Below are 20,712 nucleotides of genomic sequence, written 5' to 3'. Positions count from 1 at the left end.
TAGGGCCCTCAATTCCCCCTGTATTTGTCTGTAAAATTTTGTCTCTTATTGTATTGTTTCTCCATTGTACTTTTAATCCTTGTACCCATGGGCAGCGCTGCGGAATCTGTTGGCGCTTTATAAATAAAGAATAATAATAAAAATACAACAGCTCCCAGAACTCTCTACTCCACAGTCTCCACTAACTCTGATATCACCCAACATGGAACTTACAGGTGGATATGAACCCTTAGGGAAAACTAAAGTCACATGGTATCTTCCCGCCATTATCACCCTTCTCGAACAAAGCCTTTACATTGTGGCTCAAGTATTGTCAACTAAACCACTTTATCCACAACAACCAGTTCAAGGAAAGCATAGTCAGACCCCCTACATCATTTAAGCAACTATGCTTATCAGCTATACCAGTTAGAGGCACCCTCTCACTTGCTAAAAACACACTTGGCAGAGTACGCCTACCCACACTCCCCACATATACAACTCATTGGCAAAGAGAACTAAATCTACAATTAGAGGAGAAAGACTGGAGGAAAATATATAATAACACTTGCAAATCATCTACCTCAACTCGAATAATAGAAATTAATTTTAAGATACTTCTCCGCTGGTATCTAATACCAGCCAGACTAAATAAAATATACCCCTCTTCCTCCCCAATGTGTTGGAGAGGTTGTGGGGAAATAGGAACCATGTCGCACACATGGTGGAAATGCCCTAAAATAACTCCCTTTTGGTAGTCCATAGAACTAACTCTCCAGACAGTGATAAGCCCAGACTTCAAATTGACACCTGAAGTTGCCCTATTAAATAACAGCCCAGACTGCAAATGCAAAATACTTTCTATCCTAATTCAAATGAGCTTAAATAGCGCCAGGCTACTAGTTGCACAACACTGGAAGTCTACACAAATACCTACACAACAACAATGGTTATTATAGGTTACGGAGACTATACCCTTAGAACATTATGGTTTCTACAAACCTAACAAACTCTCTCTATTTTTAGATGTTAGATTCTACTGGGAGTCGCTAATAAGCTCCATTGACACCCCCCATAAAGTAAAGTACAGTACGAAACATCAAACACACAACACCCTCTATTACTATCCCCTTCATGAACACGAAACTGTTTGGAAAACTGTAATCATAGTCATGGTAAATGGATAAGTAATAACTAGATGTACATTCTGTTAACGTAAGAACCTTTAGTACGCACTATTCGATTCATATGTTTCTCTATGTTTATTGTTTAAGTTGAATCAGTTCAATTGTTTCAAAAGAAATTATATAAATCTCTTCAGACATCCTTCCAAGAAATACAGCAACTTAAACTGTATCAGGAAGCCAAAGACTGTTAATTACACTTGCTGCAAAGACTAAGGGGTAGATTTATCATAGTGCGAGCCGACATGATATGACGTAGCGTATCATGTTCGCTGCACATCGATAAATGCCGACAGCATACGCTGTTGGCATTTATCATTGCACCAGCAGTTCTTGTGAACTGCTTATACAATGCCGCCCCCTGCAGATTCGCAGGGGGTGTCAATCAACCCGATCGTATTCGATCAGATTAATTTCTGTCCGCTGCCTCAGAGCAGGCGGACAAGTTATGGAGCAGCAGTCTTTAGACCGCTGTTTCATTACTTCTGTTTCCGGCGAGCCTGAAGGCTTGCGCGGAAACAGGGGCATCAAGCTCCCCAAAGTGATTTTTGTTTGTAAAAATGTTACCACCACTGAAAGAATTCCAGTAACCACAGTTTGCAAACCTTTGTGAAATTATGTCAACCGGTATTTACATGTTTGAAAACTCAATAAAAAATATTGGGGGAAAAAACATTCTACACTGCGTTCAGGCAGCGCTCCAAGCGAACTGGGACTCGCTTGGAGAGTTTTCTTCACACTTGTAAGTGAGAGGCTGGGCGTTTTTTGAGCGCTCTGCTGACGTAAGTCCCAGCGCTTCCAGCGTGCTGGAAAAGCTGGGACTTTTCAGAGCAAGCTCAGACGCTTGGCAACATGGCAGCCTCCGCACACACGTGTTGCTGTGGAGGCTGCCATGTTTTTATAAGCAGCAGAGGAGGGACAGGAGAGATGGATAAGCCTGACAGCAGCATTTAGTACAGGGCAAAGTGGAGAGGTTACTTAAAGGGACACTGTACCCAAAAAATTTCTTTCATGATTCAGATAGAGCATGCAATTTTAAGCAACTTTCTAATTTACTCCTATTATCAAATTTTCTTCATTCTCTTGGTATCTTTATTTAAAATGTAAGTTTAGATGCCGCCCATTTTTGGTGAACAACCTGGGTTGTCCTTGCTGATTGGTGGATAAATTAATTCACCAATAAAAAATTGCTGTCCAGAGTACTGAACCCAAAAAAAGCACAGATGCCTTCTTTTTCAAACAAAGATAGCAAGAGAACAAAGAAAAATTGATAATAGGAGTAAATTAGAAAGTTGCTTAAAATTGCATGCTCTCTCTGAATTACAAAACACAATTTTTGGGTTCAGTGTCCCTTTAACGTGCAGATAGGTTACTTAACGTATCCCCACTTTGCCCTGTACTAAATGCTGCTGTCAGGCTTATCCGGTGTTATGCCGAGAATTGTTTCCCCAGTGTTTCTGGTTTCCCCTCCCTCTCGGCAAACATCGGAACTCCGACCCCCCTCCATTCAGTTGTTCTCAGCTCAGCCCCTGTAGCTTAACCTGCCCCATGTGAGTGATGGGAGCTGCAGCCCTTATATCTTTATTATTAGCTGAATGGGGCAGGATAAGCTACAGGGGCTGAGCAGAGAGCAGCTGAATGGATGTGGGTCAGAGTTCCGATGTTTGCCGAGAGGCAGGAGAAACCAGAAACACTGGGGAAACCATTCTCGGCGTAACAACGGTGTTGTGTAACAATGCTACAAGGGAGCTTAGAAAAAACGTTCGCATGCGCAAAGTCCATTATTGTGCAGCAGATCCCTTTGCACATGCAAACGTTTTTCAAGCTCCCTTGCTTGTGACATCATCTAGCGCCACTTCATCGTTGGAAGTAAAGCGCCTCCTCCACTAGCTCCTGAGCGCTGCCTGAATGCGGCCACTGACATATACATTTATTTCAAGCGTAGCAAATAGGTTCTTTGATGTGTCAGATTTCATGTATTGGCTACTTAACAAAACTATAGATGTTACTGGAGGAGTAGTGAAGCAGTTTTCTACTTGAAGCAGGAAAAAATGACTGATGTTACCTCTTTGCGCACATGCAGTCTCCACGTCACATCACTGTATGAGAAAAATACGCTGGCATCCAATTTGCTTAAATAGGACTTCATGGTGTTGTCACTGTCAAGGATACGTCCTGAATAGCGATACCGTGAAAAAAAAGTGTGGGAAAATAAACAAATAAGCACTTTGAGTGCGGAATCCTTCAAATATCAGATGCACAGTTTCTGCCAAAAGTTATTTTTCTTATGAATATTATACGTCTCCTTAAAGGGACATACAACCCACATTTTTTCTTTCATGATTCAGATAGAATTTACAATTTTAACCCCTTAACAACAAACAACGTGCAGGATACGTCCTCCAAAAAAATACCCTTAACGACCGAGGACGTACCCTGCCCATCGTCGGTCTTTGAAAGCGATGGAAGCTATCCTGATCGCTTCCAGCCACTTTCCGGTTATTGCAGTTATGTCTCGATATCGAGGCATCACTGCAATAACCCTCCTTGGCCATCCGATGCAGAGAGAGCCACTCTGTGGCCCTCTCTGTACCGGACATCGATGGCGCAGAGGGGGGCGGGATAGGGAGCGGGTTAGCCGGGAGCGCACATGGATGCGCGAGTGCGGAAGTGGGTGGGAACTGCTACACTACAGAAAATGTTTTTTTTAGAAAAGTGGGAGAGAGGGGGGAGGGAAATAAAAATAAAAGTAATCTAAGGGATCTGGGAGGGGGTGGAGGGTTTGGTCTTAGGGGGGGGAAGCTACACTACAGAAAAAATAAAAAAATAAATTTAAAAAAATCATCTTTTTGTGTAAACTGGGTACTGGCAGACAGCTGACAGTACCCAACATGGCTCCTAATAAGTTAGAGGGGGAGGGTTAGAGAGCTGTTGGGGGGGATCAGGGAGGTTGGGGGCTAAGGGGGGATCCTACATAGCAGCATATGTAAATATGCCAAAAAATTTTTACAAAAATTAAAAGATAGCTTTTATTTTAGTACTGGCAGACTTTCTGCCAATACTTAAGATGGCGGGGACATTTGTGGGGTGGGGGAGGGAAGGGAGCTGTTTGGGAGGGTTCAGGGGGTGTAATGTGTCAGGTGGGAGGCTGATCTCTACACTAAAGCTAAAATTAACCCTGCAAGCTCCCTACAAGCTACCTAATTAACCCCTCACTGCTAGCCATAATACACGTGTGATGCGCAGCAGCATTTAGCGGCCTTCTAATTACCAAAAAGCAACGCCAAAGCCATATATGTCTGCTATTTCTGAACAAAGGGGATCCCAGAGAAGCATTTACAACCATTTATGCCATAATTGCACAAGCTGTTTGTAAATAATTTCAGTGAGAAACCTAAAGTTTGTGAAAAAGTGAACAATTTTTTTTATTTGATCGCATTTGGAGTGGTGGCATGAAATATACCAAAATGGGCCTAGATCAATACTTTGGGTTGTCTACTACACTACACTAAAGCTAAAATTAACCCTACAAGCTCCCTAGTTAAACTCTTCACTGCTAGCCATAATACACGTGTGGTGCGCAAACGGCATTTAGCGGCCTTCTAATTACCAAAAAGAAACGCCAAAGCCATATATGTCTGCTATTTCTGAACAAAGAGGATCCCAGAGAAGCATTTACAACCATGTATTCCATAATTGCACAAGTTGTTTGTAAATAATTTCAGTGAGAAACCTAAAGTTTGTGAAAAAATTTGTGAAAAAGTGAACAATTTTTTTATTTGATCGCATTTGGAGGTGAAATGGTGGCATGAAATATACCAAAATGGGGCTAGATCAATACTTTGGGATGTCTTCTAAATAAAAAAAATATACACATGTCAAGGGATATTCAGGGATTCCTGAAAGATATCAGTGTCCCAATGTAACTAGCGCTAATTTTGAAAAAAAGTGGTTTGGCAATAGCAAAGTGCTACTTGTACTTATTGCCCTATAACTTGCAAAAAAAAGCAAAGAACATGTAAACATTGGGTATTTATAAACTCAGGACAAAATTTAGAAACTATTTAGCATGGGTGTTTTTTGGTGGTTATAGATGTGTAACAGATTTTGGGGGTCAAAATAAGAAACAGTGTGTTTTTTTCAATTTTTTCCTCATATTTTATATTTTTTATTATAGCAAATTATTAGATATGATGAAAATAATTGTATAGTTAGAAAGTCCATTTAATGGCGAAAAAAACTGTATAATGTGTGGGTACAGTAAATGAGTAAGAGGAAAACTAAAGCACGAACACTGCAAAAATGTAAAAATAGCCTTGGTCCCAAACGGACAGAAAATGGAAAAGTGCTGTGGTCATTAAGGGCTTAAACAACTTTCCCATTTATTTCAAATTTTCTTTGTTTTCTTGTTATCCTTTGTTGAAAAGCAGGAAGGTAAGTTCATCTAGCAAAAGCACAAGGTGGCAGCACTATTACCTGTCATGTAGTGCTCCAGGTAGTGCACGCTACCTATCTAGATATCTCTTCAACAAAGAATAATATGAGATTAAAACGAATTTGATAAAAGATGTAAATTGGAAACTTTTTTAAAAATTGCATTCTCTGTGTGAATCATGAAAGAATCATTTTCATGTCCTTTTAATAGATGCGCATTATGCTTGGTGCAAAAACTCTTCCAGGTTCTATATCCAGGACTAAATCATCAGAATAAAATCATTTTTTATTGCTGCATCAGAACTGTCATTTCCCCAGTGGATATTCCTGCAAAATGTGCTGGAACGGCATAAGAAATATTAAGCAAGAGACTATGACAAATTTATTGTTACAGAGGTCCAGCATTTTGTTCTAGGGGCTGTTTTGTAATTTTTTGATCTCATATTAATATTTTCACATTTATTTATATCAGGAATGGCTAATTGGTGCCCCTCTGCACAATTTTTGCTCCCCCCCAGTAAATAGCAGAACTATAAATGTGTCACATATTTTTTGTCATTTTAGAAAACAATGGAAATAAAAATGACTTCTGGTGGATGGGCAAACAAGGTGGCAACAAATAAAAAGAGTCCTTTGTGGGGACATTGCCCTGAAACTGTCCCTCTGCAACTGGACATTTTTATAAAATGTATTGTTTGTATGTTTAATAACCATAAATGTATATTCGGTCCTAAATCTTCTATAAAATGTATTGTTTGTATGTTTAATAACCATAAATGTATATTCGGTCCTAAGTCTTCTATAAAATGGATCTGCTGCCTCTGCTTTAGGAATTTGGACATCACTGGTAAGAGTAAGTGGTTGGGGGGAACGCCTAAACAGAGATAGCTGGGAAGAGAGAGTTTGATTGGTTCATTTGTACCTGAGTGAACTGGCGATTCTAAACCTGGGGCCTGTATATTTGGGGGAGGAGGAATAAAATCAGGTTGGAATATTTGAGAAAGTGTCTTCTGCATCTCTTGAACGACACCTTCTGTGGGAGAATCAGGGGAATCCTTTGCAGGAGAAAAGAGATTAAAGTGTTAAATTCATCACAGCATCTGGAGCGTGCGTATGTGCACATACATGCATGTGCTGAACTCGGGGACTCTGTCACTATGATCACTCACCTGTGGAGAAATACTACCGAGCCTCAGCCTTTCAAGTGCCTCCTGTTTGGGATCTTTCCTCTTGAGAAAACTTTGTGCAGGTCGTCTGCAGAAAAATGATCTATATTACACCTGGGCACAGGCATTCCATATAATCTATAATAGTATATACATGAACACAGGCATTCCATATAATCTATAATAGTATATACATGAATACAGGCATTCCATATAATTTATAATAGTATATACACGAACACAGGCATTCCATATAATTTATAATAGTATATACAGGAATACAGGCATTCCATATAATCTATAATAGTATATACATGAACACAGGCATTCCATATAATCTATAATAGTATATACATGAACACAGGCATTCCATATAATCTATAATAGTATATACATGAACACAGGCATTCCATATAATCTATAATAGTATATACATGAACACAGGCATTCCATATAATCTATAATAGTATATACATGAACACAGGCATTCCATATAATCTATAATAGTATACATGAACACAGGCATTCCATATAATCTATAATAGTATATACATGAACACAGGCATTCCATATAATCTAAAACCCAAACAGATGCAGATGCTGCACTTTGTAAGTAAACCACTGATTCCAAGCAAATGATATACAATAGCTGATACTAAGTAGATATCATGTAGCTAGTAACAGGTGCTCTGAAAACCGTAAACAGTGTAGCATGTAGTCAGTGGTGGTAATCACTTGTAACAAACTGAGGGTAGAATCATGCAGCGTGCGGGTATGGTGATAAGTAAAGTACAGGTAAACACAAATTTCGGCATGTAGACTGAAACTAAGGTAAAGCTGGTTAATCTCACCACTCTTGCCGCTGTGTGATCGTTTGCTCAGGCTGCCCCATGAAAGGTAAGGATCCACTCCTCCGGCGTCCAAACGAAAAAACTCAGATAAACAATGAAAGTTACCTTGTATTGGGACAAATTGCAGCCGCAGGGTATGTGCAGGTAAAAAGTAATTTCTTTATTGTAAGATCATAAACAGGGTGTCAAACAAACTCAGGGGTACATTGAAACAATGGCAAACGTCCGACGCGTTTCCTGCCCGGAGGCACTTCGTCAGGGACTTAACTTGTATAAGCATTAAACAACTTAAAAAGGCTTGCGTACCTACGTCACAATGAGAACACCTGTGTACTGCAATTAAAGAGACAGAATAGTACAGTCTATGGAAACTGATTTATGCTTGGTCAAAATGAGAACCTTTTTAATGGGCTCTGCATAAGTTAAAATTGGATTCTCAGTAATCAATGTATATGAATCTTGTATCGATGTGAATTACTTGTAAGAATAAAATATAAACGTGTAATGACCATGCTACCGAGTTGTTGATTATATCAGAACACAGTTGATAAGAAGTTAAAATAAAATGTTAAAAATGAAATAACATAATATAATATAACATTGCTCCGTAGGTAGACAAAAAAGAATATCAATAAAAATAAGTTGAAAAGAAGAACATTAAATAAAATATCTAAACTAATTGTTATAACAATGTACTGCAGACTCTCAGAGGAAATAAGAGTTAATATCTAGTATCAAACTTTCAAAGAGTGAGATAAGTAAAATCTCATACGTATTTTCAATAACATTAGTAAGATACACGTAAACTATATTAGTACCAGGGATATAGTTATATGCATGTAGCAGATAACCAAGAATGGGAAATACTTAAACAAAAACAGCTTTTGATACATATGACAGTTGTTATTTTGTCAAATCCTCCATTGGCTGCGATGTTAAGTTACATAGAGCATTAGAACACAAAAGACAAGGAATGTGACTTCGAGAGAAAAATGTGATGTTAAATTTTAGATTTTAGGTGAAGTGAAGTGAAAGATCAGTAATGGTGGTGATAAAATAAATCTACATTCTAATTCTAGTGATGCGATACTGAAACTTTGAATATGGAATACAAAATAAGAAAAACTTCTTATTGAAGATGTATAAAATGTGATACTAAACTAAAAGTGATGGTAATGATTCGTGCTTGTTAATTTATACTAGTTATTATTGTTTTCACCCTTTCGAAGCATGAAATTGATTAAAAAATCTTTTCACAATTTTCGAATGTTGTGTTACTGTTCTTTATTTATATGCATCATATAATACCTATATAGGTGACACTATACCGTATTGAATAGGGGTGGGCAAAAATCTAAATAAAAATGATGGAACTATGGTTAACAAACACTTTGAAGAAATGTGTGTGTAAAAAATGGTGGAAGTTATGCTTTGAAAAAAGCTAATTACTATAAATGGTGAAAAATAAAAAAACTAACTAACTCTTAAAAAAGCTACATGTGTATAACAGGTGCACAAAATCTTCGTTTCTTGCTCATGAAAATAATGCTCGATAGTAATAATGAACTAGTTTGAGCTAATGGGGACTAATGTTACTTTTAAAAGGTGTAAACAAACATAGGAAAAAGGGTTAAGAGCTGTCGATGGTATTTCTTTGGTAAACAGTTTGAGATATTAATAAACATTATAGACAACCATTAATCTACAAAATATCTGAGATCAGTAATTTTGTTAATGCCATTTGGTGCTCCAGTTAATAGATTAAAAATCCAAAAGGCTTCTTTTCTGTTTAGTGTGGCGGACCTATCTCCCCCTCTAATGTCATGAGGGGCGTGGTCTATGCCTTGAAAACTGAACATTCTCTTTAAATTGGTATCGTTGACAGTAATGCCTAGAGATATAAAGTGGCTGGCAAAGTGTTTGGCTACTGGAGTGGAGGGTGGATCATGTTTGATAGAGAGTAAATGCTCCCTGATCCTGTCCTTCAGAAACCTCGTCGTCCTACCTACGTATTGCTTGTGACAGATATTGCAACTAATTAAATAAACCACAAACTTAGAATTGCAGTTCAGTCTAAACCTAATGTCAAAACAGTTGCCAGTGGCTGTGGACCTAAACTCATTGCCAGGGACTACAAACTCACAGCTCTTGCAAGGAGTTTTCCTGCATCTAAAAAATCCAACTTCCGGCAGGAGCCAGGAAGAACTAGCTTTTGTCGAAAAATCTCTACCTAGGTAATTTCCAAGCGTTGTGGCTTTTTTGCTGACAACCCTGATGCCCTGGTTCTGTAACGAATCATGTAACAATGCATCTCTGTCTAAAACAGGCAAATATTTCCTGATGATGTTATTAATACGATTGAATTGTCTACTATAGCGGGTTGAAAAAGTTATAGGAGATTTAAAGCATTTTTTGTCTCGATGTTTATCTTTTGGGGTATCTTGCAACAGAGTATCCCTATGCATAAGTTCCACTTCTTTACTAGCTTTTTCTAGTAAGCTAGTGTCATACCCCCTAATTTGTAAACGCTGTGTAAGAGATGAGGCTTGTTCTTTGTATGTATTAATATTGGTACAGTTACGTCTAAGACGCATATATTGTCCCTTGGGAATGGCCATCTTAAGATGTACTGGATGGTGAGAGTCAGCTCGTAGAATTGTGTTGCCAGATGTAGGTTTTCTGAATGTGGAGGTAAGGACTGAATGAGATAAAGTATCTAACGTTAATGTGATATCTAAAAATGGAATACTGTGTTTAGATGCAGTATGAGTAAATCCCAAGTTATAGTGGTTTGCATTGAGATATTCTAAGAATGGAGGTATGGAGTTCATATCTCCACTCCATACTATTACAAGGTCATCAATAAATCTTCGGTAGAACTTTATCTGAGACCTAAAAGGATTGGTATGATGAAATATTTTCTGAAATTCAAAATTGGTTAAGTATAGATTTGCATATGATGGTGCAAACTTTGCACCCATAGCGGTGCCCTGATTTTGAACATAGTGTGTGCCTTCAAATGTGAAGTTATTGTGATTCAAAAGAAAATTTGCACCATCACATACAAATCCAATGAACTTGTCATCATATGCAGTGTACATCTTTAACATGGCTTTTAAGGCCTCTATGCCTAGGTTATGGGGTATACAAGAATATAATGATGTGACATCAATAGTAAGTAAAGTGTCATCCTCATTAATATGTAAACAATTTAAAAGCCTTAACAGATGTTTGGTATCACGAAGGTATGCTGGGGTTATCTGGACAATCGGCTGAAGAACCGTATCAATAAAAGACCCCAATTTTTCTCCAAGGGAGCCCACACCGGAAATGATAGGGCGACCAGGAGGACATTCCCTATTTTTGTGAATTTTGGGTAGATGTTTAAAAACCGGTGTGGTTGGGAATTGGGTTTTTAAGGAATCTGCTTTAAACTTAGTGATAATGCCTTCCTGAACAGACATGTCAAGAAAGTTATTTAATTCAATAACAAATTGTCTTGTAGGATTAAACGTTAATTTCCGATAGGTGGCACTATCACTAAGTTGTTTATGGGCTTCACTAGTGTATTGTGCCCTGTCTTGTACAACTATGCAGCCTCCCTTGTCGGAATTTTGAATGACAAGGGTTTTATTATCTTGTAATTTTCTCAAGGTGTTTCTTTCATGCTTAGACAGGTTGCTACTTGTACCATGTTTCTGATTAGTATTGGTTTCTTTTGCTAGGGCATGAAGGTCCCTTTCCACTAAGCTCTGAAAGACTTCAATGAAGTCACCTCTCATTTGTATGGGGTAAAAAAATTTACTAGCATTAGTTGCAACTTTAGGTATATGCAAGTTAAGTGAATTGGATCGTGCACTCTCACTCTCAAGTGAAAGTAAATTAACGATTTCACATTGATCAACAAAATTGAGTCCATCCATATCTGTATTAGTGGTAGAAAGACTTAGACTTGTATCATTCACAGATTCTTCGTCGGTATTATCCCTCAATGATGGATCAGCATTAGATTCTTGAGCAGAGACCCTCTCCGCCATAGCAAAGTGTCTCTTTAATGTAAGCTTTCTGGTAAACCTGTTTAAATCGATCAGAGTGCGGAAAAGGTTAAAGTCCCTGCTTGGCGCAAACCCCAAGCCTTTGGATAGTATACTTAGTTCTTCATTGTTAAGTTGTGTACTTGATAAATTCACCACATTAAGATCTTCCTGGTGAGAGGTATCTCTTATTATTTCCTTGAACCTCGACCCCTTCCTCTTACAGGTCTTCTGCTTGGATATCTCGCCGGAGTGACTGGACTTGCCTCCATAGTTAGATCGTTTTTTGCCAGAACATTAACTGCTCCATGTGAACTGCTGATATGAGCAGTCGATGTGATCTCTTCTATGGATCTATGAGTGGATCCCTTCTTAGGTTTAACTGTTAAATCACTTGCATTGGTCTGTTCACTGATAGGAGTTGAAGCTCTTGGACTTTCATCACTAACATCAGTTTCAAAACTGGAAAAGGTGACCTTCTTGTCGGTTGTCTTTCTTTTGTTGTTATTTCTCTTCCCAGTATTACGTTTGCTTATGGTCCAATTATAGACTGTATTGAGTTCATAATCCTTACAGTCTCTATGATATTTCTTTAGTTTATTCTCCGTTAGTTCATCATCAAGTTTTTTCAGAGTCGTATCCAATTGTGCAGAGTAATCGTTATATTTTGGATTGATGACCTTGTAATAGTATGGAGTGGAGATATGAACTCCATACCTCCATTCTTAGAATATCTCAATGCAAACCACTATAACTTGGGATTTACTCATACTGCATCTAAACACAGTATTCCATTTTTAGATATCACATTAACGTTAGATACTTTATCTCATTCAGTCCTTACCTCCACATTCAGAAAACCTACATCTGGCAACACAATTCTACGAGCTGACTCTCACCATCCAGTACATCTTAAGATGGCCATTCCCAAGGGACAATATATGCGTCTTAGACGTAACTGTACCAATATTAATACATACAAAGAACAAGCCTCATCTCTTACACAGCGTTTACAAATTAGGGGGTATGACACTAGCTTACTAGAAAAAGCTAGTAAAGAAGTGGAACTTATGCATAGGGATACTCTGTTGCAAGATACCCCAAAAGATAAACATCGAGACAAAAAATGCTTTAAATCTCCTATAACTTTTTCAACCCGCTATAGTAGACAATTCAATCGTATTAATAACATCATCAAGAAATATTTGCCTGTTTTAGACAGAGATGCATTGTTACATGATTCGTTACAGAACCAGGGCATCAGGGTTGTCAGCAAAAAAGCCACAACGCTTGGAAATTACCTAGGTAGAGATTTTTCGACAAAAGCTAGTTCTTCCTGGCTCCTGCCGGAAGTTGGATTTTTTAGATGCAGGAAAACTCCTTGCAAGAGCTGTGAGTTTGTAGTCCCTGGCAATGAGTTTAGGTCCACAGCCACTGGCAACTGTTTTGACATTAGGTTTAGACTGAACTGCAATTCTAAGTTTGTGGTTTATTTAATTAGTTGCAATATCTGTCACAAGCAATACGTAGGTAGGACGACGAGGTTTCTGAAGGACAGGATCAGGGAGCATTTACTCTCTATCAAACATGATCCACCCTCCACTCCAGTAGCCAAACACTTTGCCAGCCACTTTATATCTCTAGGCATTACTGTCAACGATACCAATTTAAAGAGAATGTTCAGTTTTCAAGGCATAGACCACGCCCCTCATGACATTAGAGGGGGAGATAGGTCCGCCACACTAAACAGAAAAGAAGCCTTTTGGATTTTTAATCTATTAACTGGAGCACCAAATGGCATTAACAAAATTACTGATCTCAGATATTTTGTAGATTAATGGTTGTCTATAATGTTTATTAATATCTCAAACTGTTTACCAAAGAAATACCATCGACAGCTCTTAACCCTTTTTCCTATGTTTGTTTACACCTTTTAAAAGTAACATTAGTCCCCATTAGCTCAAACTAGTTCATTATTACTATCGAGCATTATTTTCATGAGCAAGGTATCTCTTATTATTTCCTTGAACCTCGACCCCTTCCTCTTACAGGTCTTCTGCTTGGATATCTCGCCGGAGTGACTGGACTTGCCTCCATAGTTAGATCGTTTTTTGCCAGAACATTAACTGCTCCATGTGAACTGCTGATATGAGCAGTCGATGTGATCTCTTCTATGGATCTATGAGTGGATCCCTTCTTAGGTTTAACTGTTAAATCACTTGCATTGGTCTGTTCACTGATAGGAGTTGAAGCTCTTGGACTTTCATCACTAACATCAGTTTCAAAACTGGAAAAGGTGACCTTCTTGTCGGTTGTCTTTCTTTTGTTGTTATTTCTCTTCCCAGTATTACGTTTGCTTATGGTCCAATTATAGACTGTATTGAGTTCATAATCCTTACAGTCTCTATGATATTTCTTTAGTTTATTCTCCGTTAGTTCATCATCAAGTTTTTTCAGAGTCGTATCCAATTGTGCAGAGTAATCGTTATATTTTGGATTGATGACCTTGTAATAGTATGGAGTGGAGATATGAACTCCATACCTCCATTCTTAGAATATCTCAATGCAAACCACTATAACTTGGGATTTACTCATACTGCATCTAAACACAGTATTCCATTTTTAGATATCACATTAACGTTAGATACTTTATCTCATTCAGTCCTTACCTCCACATTCAGAAAACCTACATCTGGCAACACAATTCTACGAGCTGACTCTCACCATCCAGTACATCTTAAGATGGCCATTCCCAAGGGACAATATATGCGTCTTAGACGTAACTGTACCAATATTAATACATACAAAGAACAAGCCTCATCTCTTACACAGCGTTTACAAATTAGGGGGTATGACACTAGCTTACTAGAAAAAGCTAGTAAAGAAGTGGAACTTATGCATAGGGATACTCTGTTGCAAGATACCCCAAAAGATAAACATCGAGACAAAAAATGCTTTAAATCTCCTATAACTTTTTCAACCCGCTATAGTAGACAATTCAATCGTATTAATAACATCATCAAGAAATATTTGCCTGTTTTAGACAGAGATGCATTGTTACATGATTCGTTACAGAACCAGGGCATCAGGGTTGTCAGCAAAAAAGCCACAACGCTTGGAAATTACCTAGGTAGAGATTTTTCGACAAAAGCTAGTTCTTCCTGGCTCCTGCCGGAAGTTGGATTTTTTAGATGCAGGAAAACTCCTTGCAAGAGCTGTGAGTTTGTAGTCCCTGGCAATGAGTTTAGGTCCACAGCCACTGGCAACTGTTTTGACATTAGGTTTAGACTGAACTGCAATTCTAAGTTTGTGGTTTATTTAATTAGTTGCAATATCTGTCACAAGCAATACGTAGGTAGGACGACGAGGTTTCTGAAGGACAGGATCAGGGAGCATTTACTCTCTATCAAACATGATCCACCCTCCACTCCAGTAGCCAAACACTTTGCCAGCCACTTTATATCTCTAGGCATTACTGTCAACGATACCAATTTAAAGAGAATGTTCAGTTTTCAAGGCATAGACCACGCCCCTCATGACATTAGAGGGGGAGATAGGTCCGCCACACTAAACAGAAAAGAAGCCTTTTGGATTTTTAATCTATTAACTGGAGCACCAAATGGCATTAACAAAATTACTGATCTCAGATATTTTGTAGATTAATGGTTGTCTATAATGTTTATTAATATCTCAAACTGTTTACCAAAGAAATACCATCGACAGCTCTTAACCCTTTTTCCTATGTTTGTTTACACCTTTTAAAAGTAACATTAGTCCCCATTAGCTCAAACTAGTTCATTATTACTATCGAGCATTATTTTCATGAGCAAGAAACGAAGATTTTGTGCACCTGTTATACACATGTAGCTTTTTTAAGAGTTAGTTAGTTTTTTTATTTTTCACCATTTATAGTAATTAGCTTTTTTCAAAGCATAACTTCCACCATTTTTTACACACACATTTCTTCAAAGTGTTTGTTAACCATAGTTCCATCATTTTTATTTAGATTTTTGCCCACCCCTATTCAATACGGTATAGTGTCACCTATATAGGTATTATATGATGCATATAAATAAAGAACAGTAACACAACATTCGAAAATTGTGAAAAGATTTTTTAATCAATTTCATGCTTCGAAAGGGTGAAAACAATAATAACTAGTATAAATTAACAAGCACGAATCATTACCATCACTTTTAGTTTAGTATCACATTTTATACATCTTCAATAAGAAGTTTTTCTTATTTTGTATTCCATATTCAAAGTTTCAGTATCGCATCACTAGAATTAGAATGTAGATTTATTTTATCACCACCATTACTGATCTTTCACTTCACTTCACCTAAAATCTAAAATTTAACATCACATTTTTCTCTCGAAGTCACATTCCTTGTCTTTTGTGTTCTAATGCTCTATGTAACTTAACATCGCAGCCAATGGAGGATTTGACAAAATAACAACTGTCATATGTATCAAAAGCTGTTTTTGTTTAAGTATTTCCCATTCTTGGTTATCTGCTACATGCATATAACTATATCCCTGGTACTAATATAGTTTACGTGTATCTTACTAATGTTATTGAAAATACGTATGAGATTTTACTTATCTCACTCTTTGAAAGTTTGATACTAGATATTAACTCTTATTTCCTCTGAGAGTCTGCAGTACATTGTTATAACAATTAGTTTAGATATTTTATTTAATGTTCTTCTTTTCAACTTATTTTTATTGATATTCTTTTTTGTCTACCTACGGAGCAATGTTATATTATATTATGTTATTTCATTTTTAACATTTTATTTTAACTTCTTATCAACTGTGTTCTGATATAATCAACAACTCGGTAGCATGGTCATTACACGTTTATATTTTATTCTTACAAGTAATTCACATCGATACAAGATTCATATACATTGATTACTGAGAATCCAATTTTAACTTATGCAGAGCCCATTAAAAAGGTTCTCATTTTGACCAAGCATAAATCAGTTTCCATAGACTGTACTATTCTGTCTCTTTAATTGCAGTACACAGGTGTTCTCATTGTGACGTAGGTACGCAAGCCTTTTTAAGTTGTTTAATGCTTATACAAGTTAAGTCCCTGACGAAGTGCCTCCGGGCAGGAAACGCGTCGGACGTTTGCCATTGTTTCAATGTACCCCTGAGTTTGTTTGACACCCTGTTTATGATCTTACAATAAAGAAATTACTTTTTACCTGCACATACCCTGCGGCTGCAATTTGTCCCAATACAAGGTAACTTCCATATAATCTATAATAGTATATACATAGGCACAGGCATTCCATATAATCTATAATAGTATATACACGAACACAGGCATTCCATATAATCTATAATAGTATATACATGAACACAGGCATTCCATATAATCTATAATAGTATACATGAACACAGGCATTCCATATAATCTATAATAGTATATACATGAACACAGGCATTCCATATAATCTATAATAGTATATACATAGGCACAGGCATTCCATATAATCTATAATAGTATATACACGAACACAGGCATTCCATATAATCTATAATAGTATATACATGAACACAGGCATTCCATATAATCTATAATAGTATATACATGAATACAGGCATTCCATATAATATATAATAGTATATACATGAACACAGGCATTCCATATAATCTATAATAGTATATACAGGAACACAGGCATTCCATATAAACTATAATAGTATATACATGAACACAGGCATTCCATATAATCTATAATAGTATATACATGAACACAGGCATTCCATATAATCTATAATAGTATATACATGAACACAGGCATTCCATATAATCTATAATAGTATATACATGAACACAGGCATTCCATATAATCTATAATAGTATACATGAATACAGGCATTCCATATAATATATAATAGTATATACATGAACACAGGCATTCCATATAATCTATAATAGTATATACAGGAACACAGGCATTCCATATAAACTATAATAGTATATACATGAACACAGGCATTCCATATAATCTATAATAGTATATACATGAACACAGGCATTCCATATAATCTATAATAGTATATACATAGGCACAGGCATTCCATATAATCTATAATAGTATATACATAAACACAGGCATTCTATATAATGTATGGGCACAGGCATTCTATATAATCCATAATAGTATATACATGGGCAGTGGGGCACATGCATTCTATATAATCTATAATAGTATATACATGGCACAGGCATTCTAAATAATCTATAATAGTATATACATGGCACAGGCATTCTAAATAATCTATAATAGTATATACATGAATACAGGCATTCCATATAATCTATAATAGTATATACATGAACACAGGCATTCCATATAATCTATAATAGTATATACATGAACACAGGCATTCCATATAATTTATAATAGTATATACATGAACACAGGCATTCCATATAATCTATAATAGTATATACATGAACACAGGCATTCCATATAATCTATAATAGTATATACATAGGCACAGGCATTCCATATAATCTATAATAGTATATACATGAATACAGGCATTCCATATAATCTATAATAGTATATACATGAACACAGGCATTCCATATAATCTATAATAGTATATACATGAATACAGGCATTCCATATAATCTATAATAGTATATACATGAACACAGGCATTCCATATAATCTATAATAGTATATACAGGAACACAGGCATTCCATATAAACTATAATAGTATATACATGAACACAGGCATTCCATATAATCTATAATAGTATATACATGAACACAGGCATTCCATATAATCTATAATAGTATACATGAATACAGGCATTCCATATAATATATAATAGTATATACATGAACACAGGCATTCCATATAATCTATAATAGTATATACAGGAACACAGGCATTCCATATAAACTATAATAGTATATACATGAACACAGGCATTCCATATAATCTATAATAGTATATACATGAACACAGGCATTCCATATAATCTATAATAGTATATACATAGGCACAGGCATTCCATATAATCTATAATAGTATATACATAAACACAGGCATTCTATATAATGTATGGGCACAGGCATTCTATATAATCCATAATAGTATATACATGGGCACATGCATTCTATATAATCTATAATAGTATATACATGGCACAGGCATTCTAAATAATCTATAATAGTATATACATGGCACAGGCATTCTAAATAATCTATAATAGTATATACATGAATACAGGCATTCCATATAATCTATAATAGTATATACATGAACAAAGGCATTCCATATAATCTATAATAGTATATACATGAACACAGGCATTCCATATAATTTATAATAGTATATACATGAACACAGGCATTCCATATAATCTATAATAGTATATACATGAACACAGGCATTCCATATAATCTATAATAGTATATACATAGGCACAGGCATTCCATATAATCTATAATAGTATATACATGAATACAGGCATTCCATATAATCTATAATAGTATATACATGAACACAGGCATTCCATATAATCTATAATAGTATATACATGAATACAGGCATTCCATATAATCTATAATAGTATATACATGAACACAGGCATTCCATATAATCTATAATAGTATATACAGGAACACAGGCATTCCATATAAACTATAATAGTATATACATGAACACAGGCATTCCATATAATCTATAATAGTATATACATGAACACAGGCATTCCATATAATCTATAATAGTATATACATGAATACAGGCATTCCATATAATCTATAATAGTATATACATGAATACAGGCATTCCATATAATCTATAATAGTATATACATGAACACAGGCATTCCATATAATTTATAATAGTATATACATGAACACAGGCATTCCATATAATCTATAATAGTATATACATGAATACAGGCATTCCATATAATCTATAATAGTATATACATGAACACAGGCATTCCATATAATTTATAATAGTATATACATGAACACAGGCATTCTATATAATCTATAATAGTATATACATGAATACAGGCATTCCATATAATCTATAATAGTATATACATGAACACAGGCATTCCATATAATTTATAATAGTATATACATGAACACAGGCATTCCATATAATCTATAATAGTATATACATGAACACAGGCATTCCATATAATCTATAATAGTATATACATGAACACAGGCATTCCATATAATCTATAATAGTATATACATGAACACAGGCATTCCATATAATCTATAATAGTATATACATGAACACAGGCATTCCATATAATCTATAATAGTATATACATGAACACAGACATTCCATATAATCTATAATAGTATATACATGAATACAGGCATTCCATATAATCTATAATAGTATATACATGAACACAGGCATTCCATATAAACTATAATAGTATATACATGAACACAGGCATTCCATATAATTTATAATAGTATATACATGAACACAGGCATTCCATATAATCTATAATAGTATATACATAGGCACAGGCATTCCATATAATCTATAATAGTATATACATGAATACAGGCATTCCATATAATCTATAATAGTATATACAGGAACACAGGCATTCGATATAATCTATAATAGTATATACATGAACACAGGCATTCCATATAATCTATAATAGTATATACATGAACACAGGCATTCCATATAATCTATAATAGTATATACATGAACACAGGCATTCCATATAATCTATAATAGTATATACATGAACACAGGCATTCCATATAATCTATAATAGTATATACATGAACACAGGCATTCCATATAATCTATAATAGTATATACATGAACACAGGCATTCCATATAATTTATAATAGTATATACATGAACACAGGCATTCCACATAATCTATAATAGTATATACATGAACACAGGCATTCCATATAATCTATAATAGTATATACATAGGCACAGGCATTCCATATAATCTATAATAGTATATACATGAATACAGGCATTCCATATAATCTATAATAGTATATACACGAACA

At 35.7% G+C, this 20,712-nt stretch overlaps 1 protein-coding gene across 1 annotated transcript in view; it reads right to left on the bottom strand.

Moving 5' to 3' along the window:
- MYO15B (myosin XVB) overlaps positions 1–20,712 on the bottom strand; it is a 214,696-nt gene that overhangs the window by 84,392 nt on the left and 109,592 nt on the right. Inside the window, exons 18-23 of the mRNA XM_053722137.1 lie at positions 13,740–14,153; positions 11,915–12,328; positions 10,126–11,819; positions 6,767–6,851; positions 6,520–6,652; positions 3,229–3,338 (exon numbers count right to left, since the gene is read on the bottom strand). Of these exons, the coding sequence (XP_053578112.1) occupies positions 3,229–3,338; positions 6,520–6,652; positions 6,767–6,851; positions 10,126–11,819; positions 11,915–12,328; positions 13,740–14,153 (2,850 nt within the window). The remainder of the gene's footprint in view (positions 1–3,228; positions 3,339–6,519; positions 6,653–6,766; positions 6,852–10,125; positions 11,820–11,914; positions 12,329–13,739; positions 14,154–20,712) is intronic.

The sequence above is a fragment of the Bombina bombina genome, chromosome 1 (assembly GCF_027579735.1).
Source record: "Bombina bombina isolate aBomBom1 chromosome 1, aBomBom1.pri, whole genome shotgun sequence".
NCBI lineage: Eukaryota > Metazoa > Chordata > Amphibia > Anura > Bombinatoridae > Bombina > Bombina bombina.
Note: the sequence above shows the minus strand (reverse complement) of the source record. Positions and strands in the feature narration are given on the sequence as shown.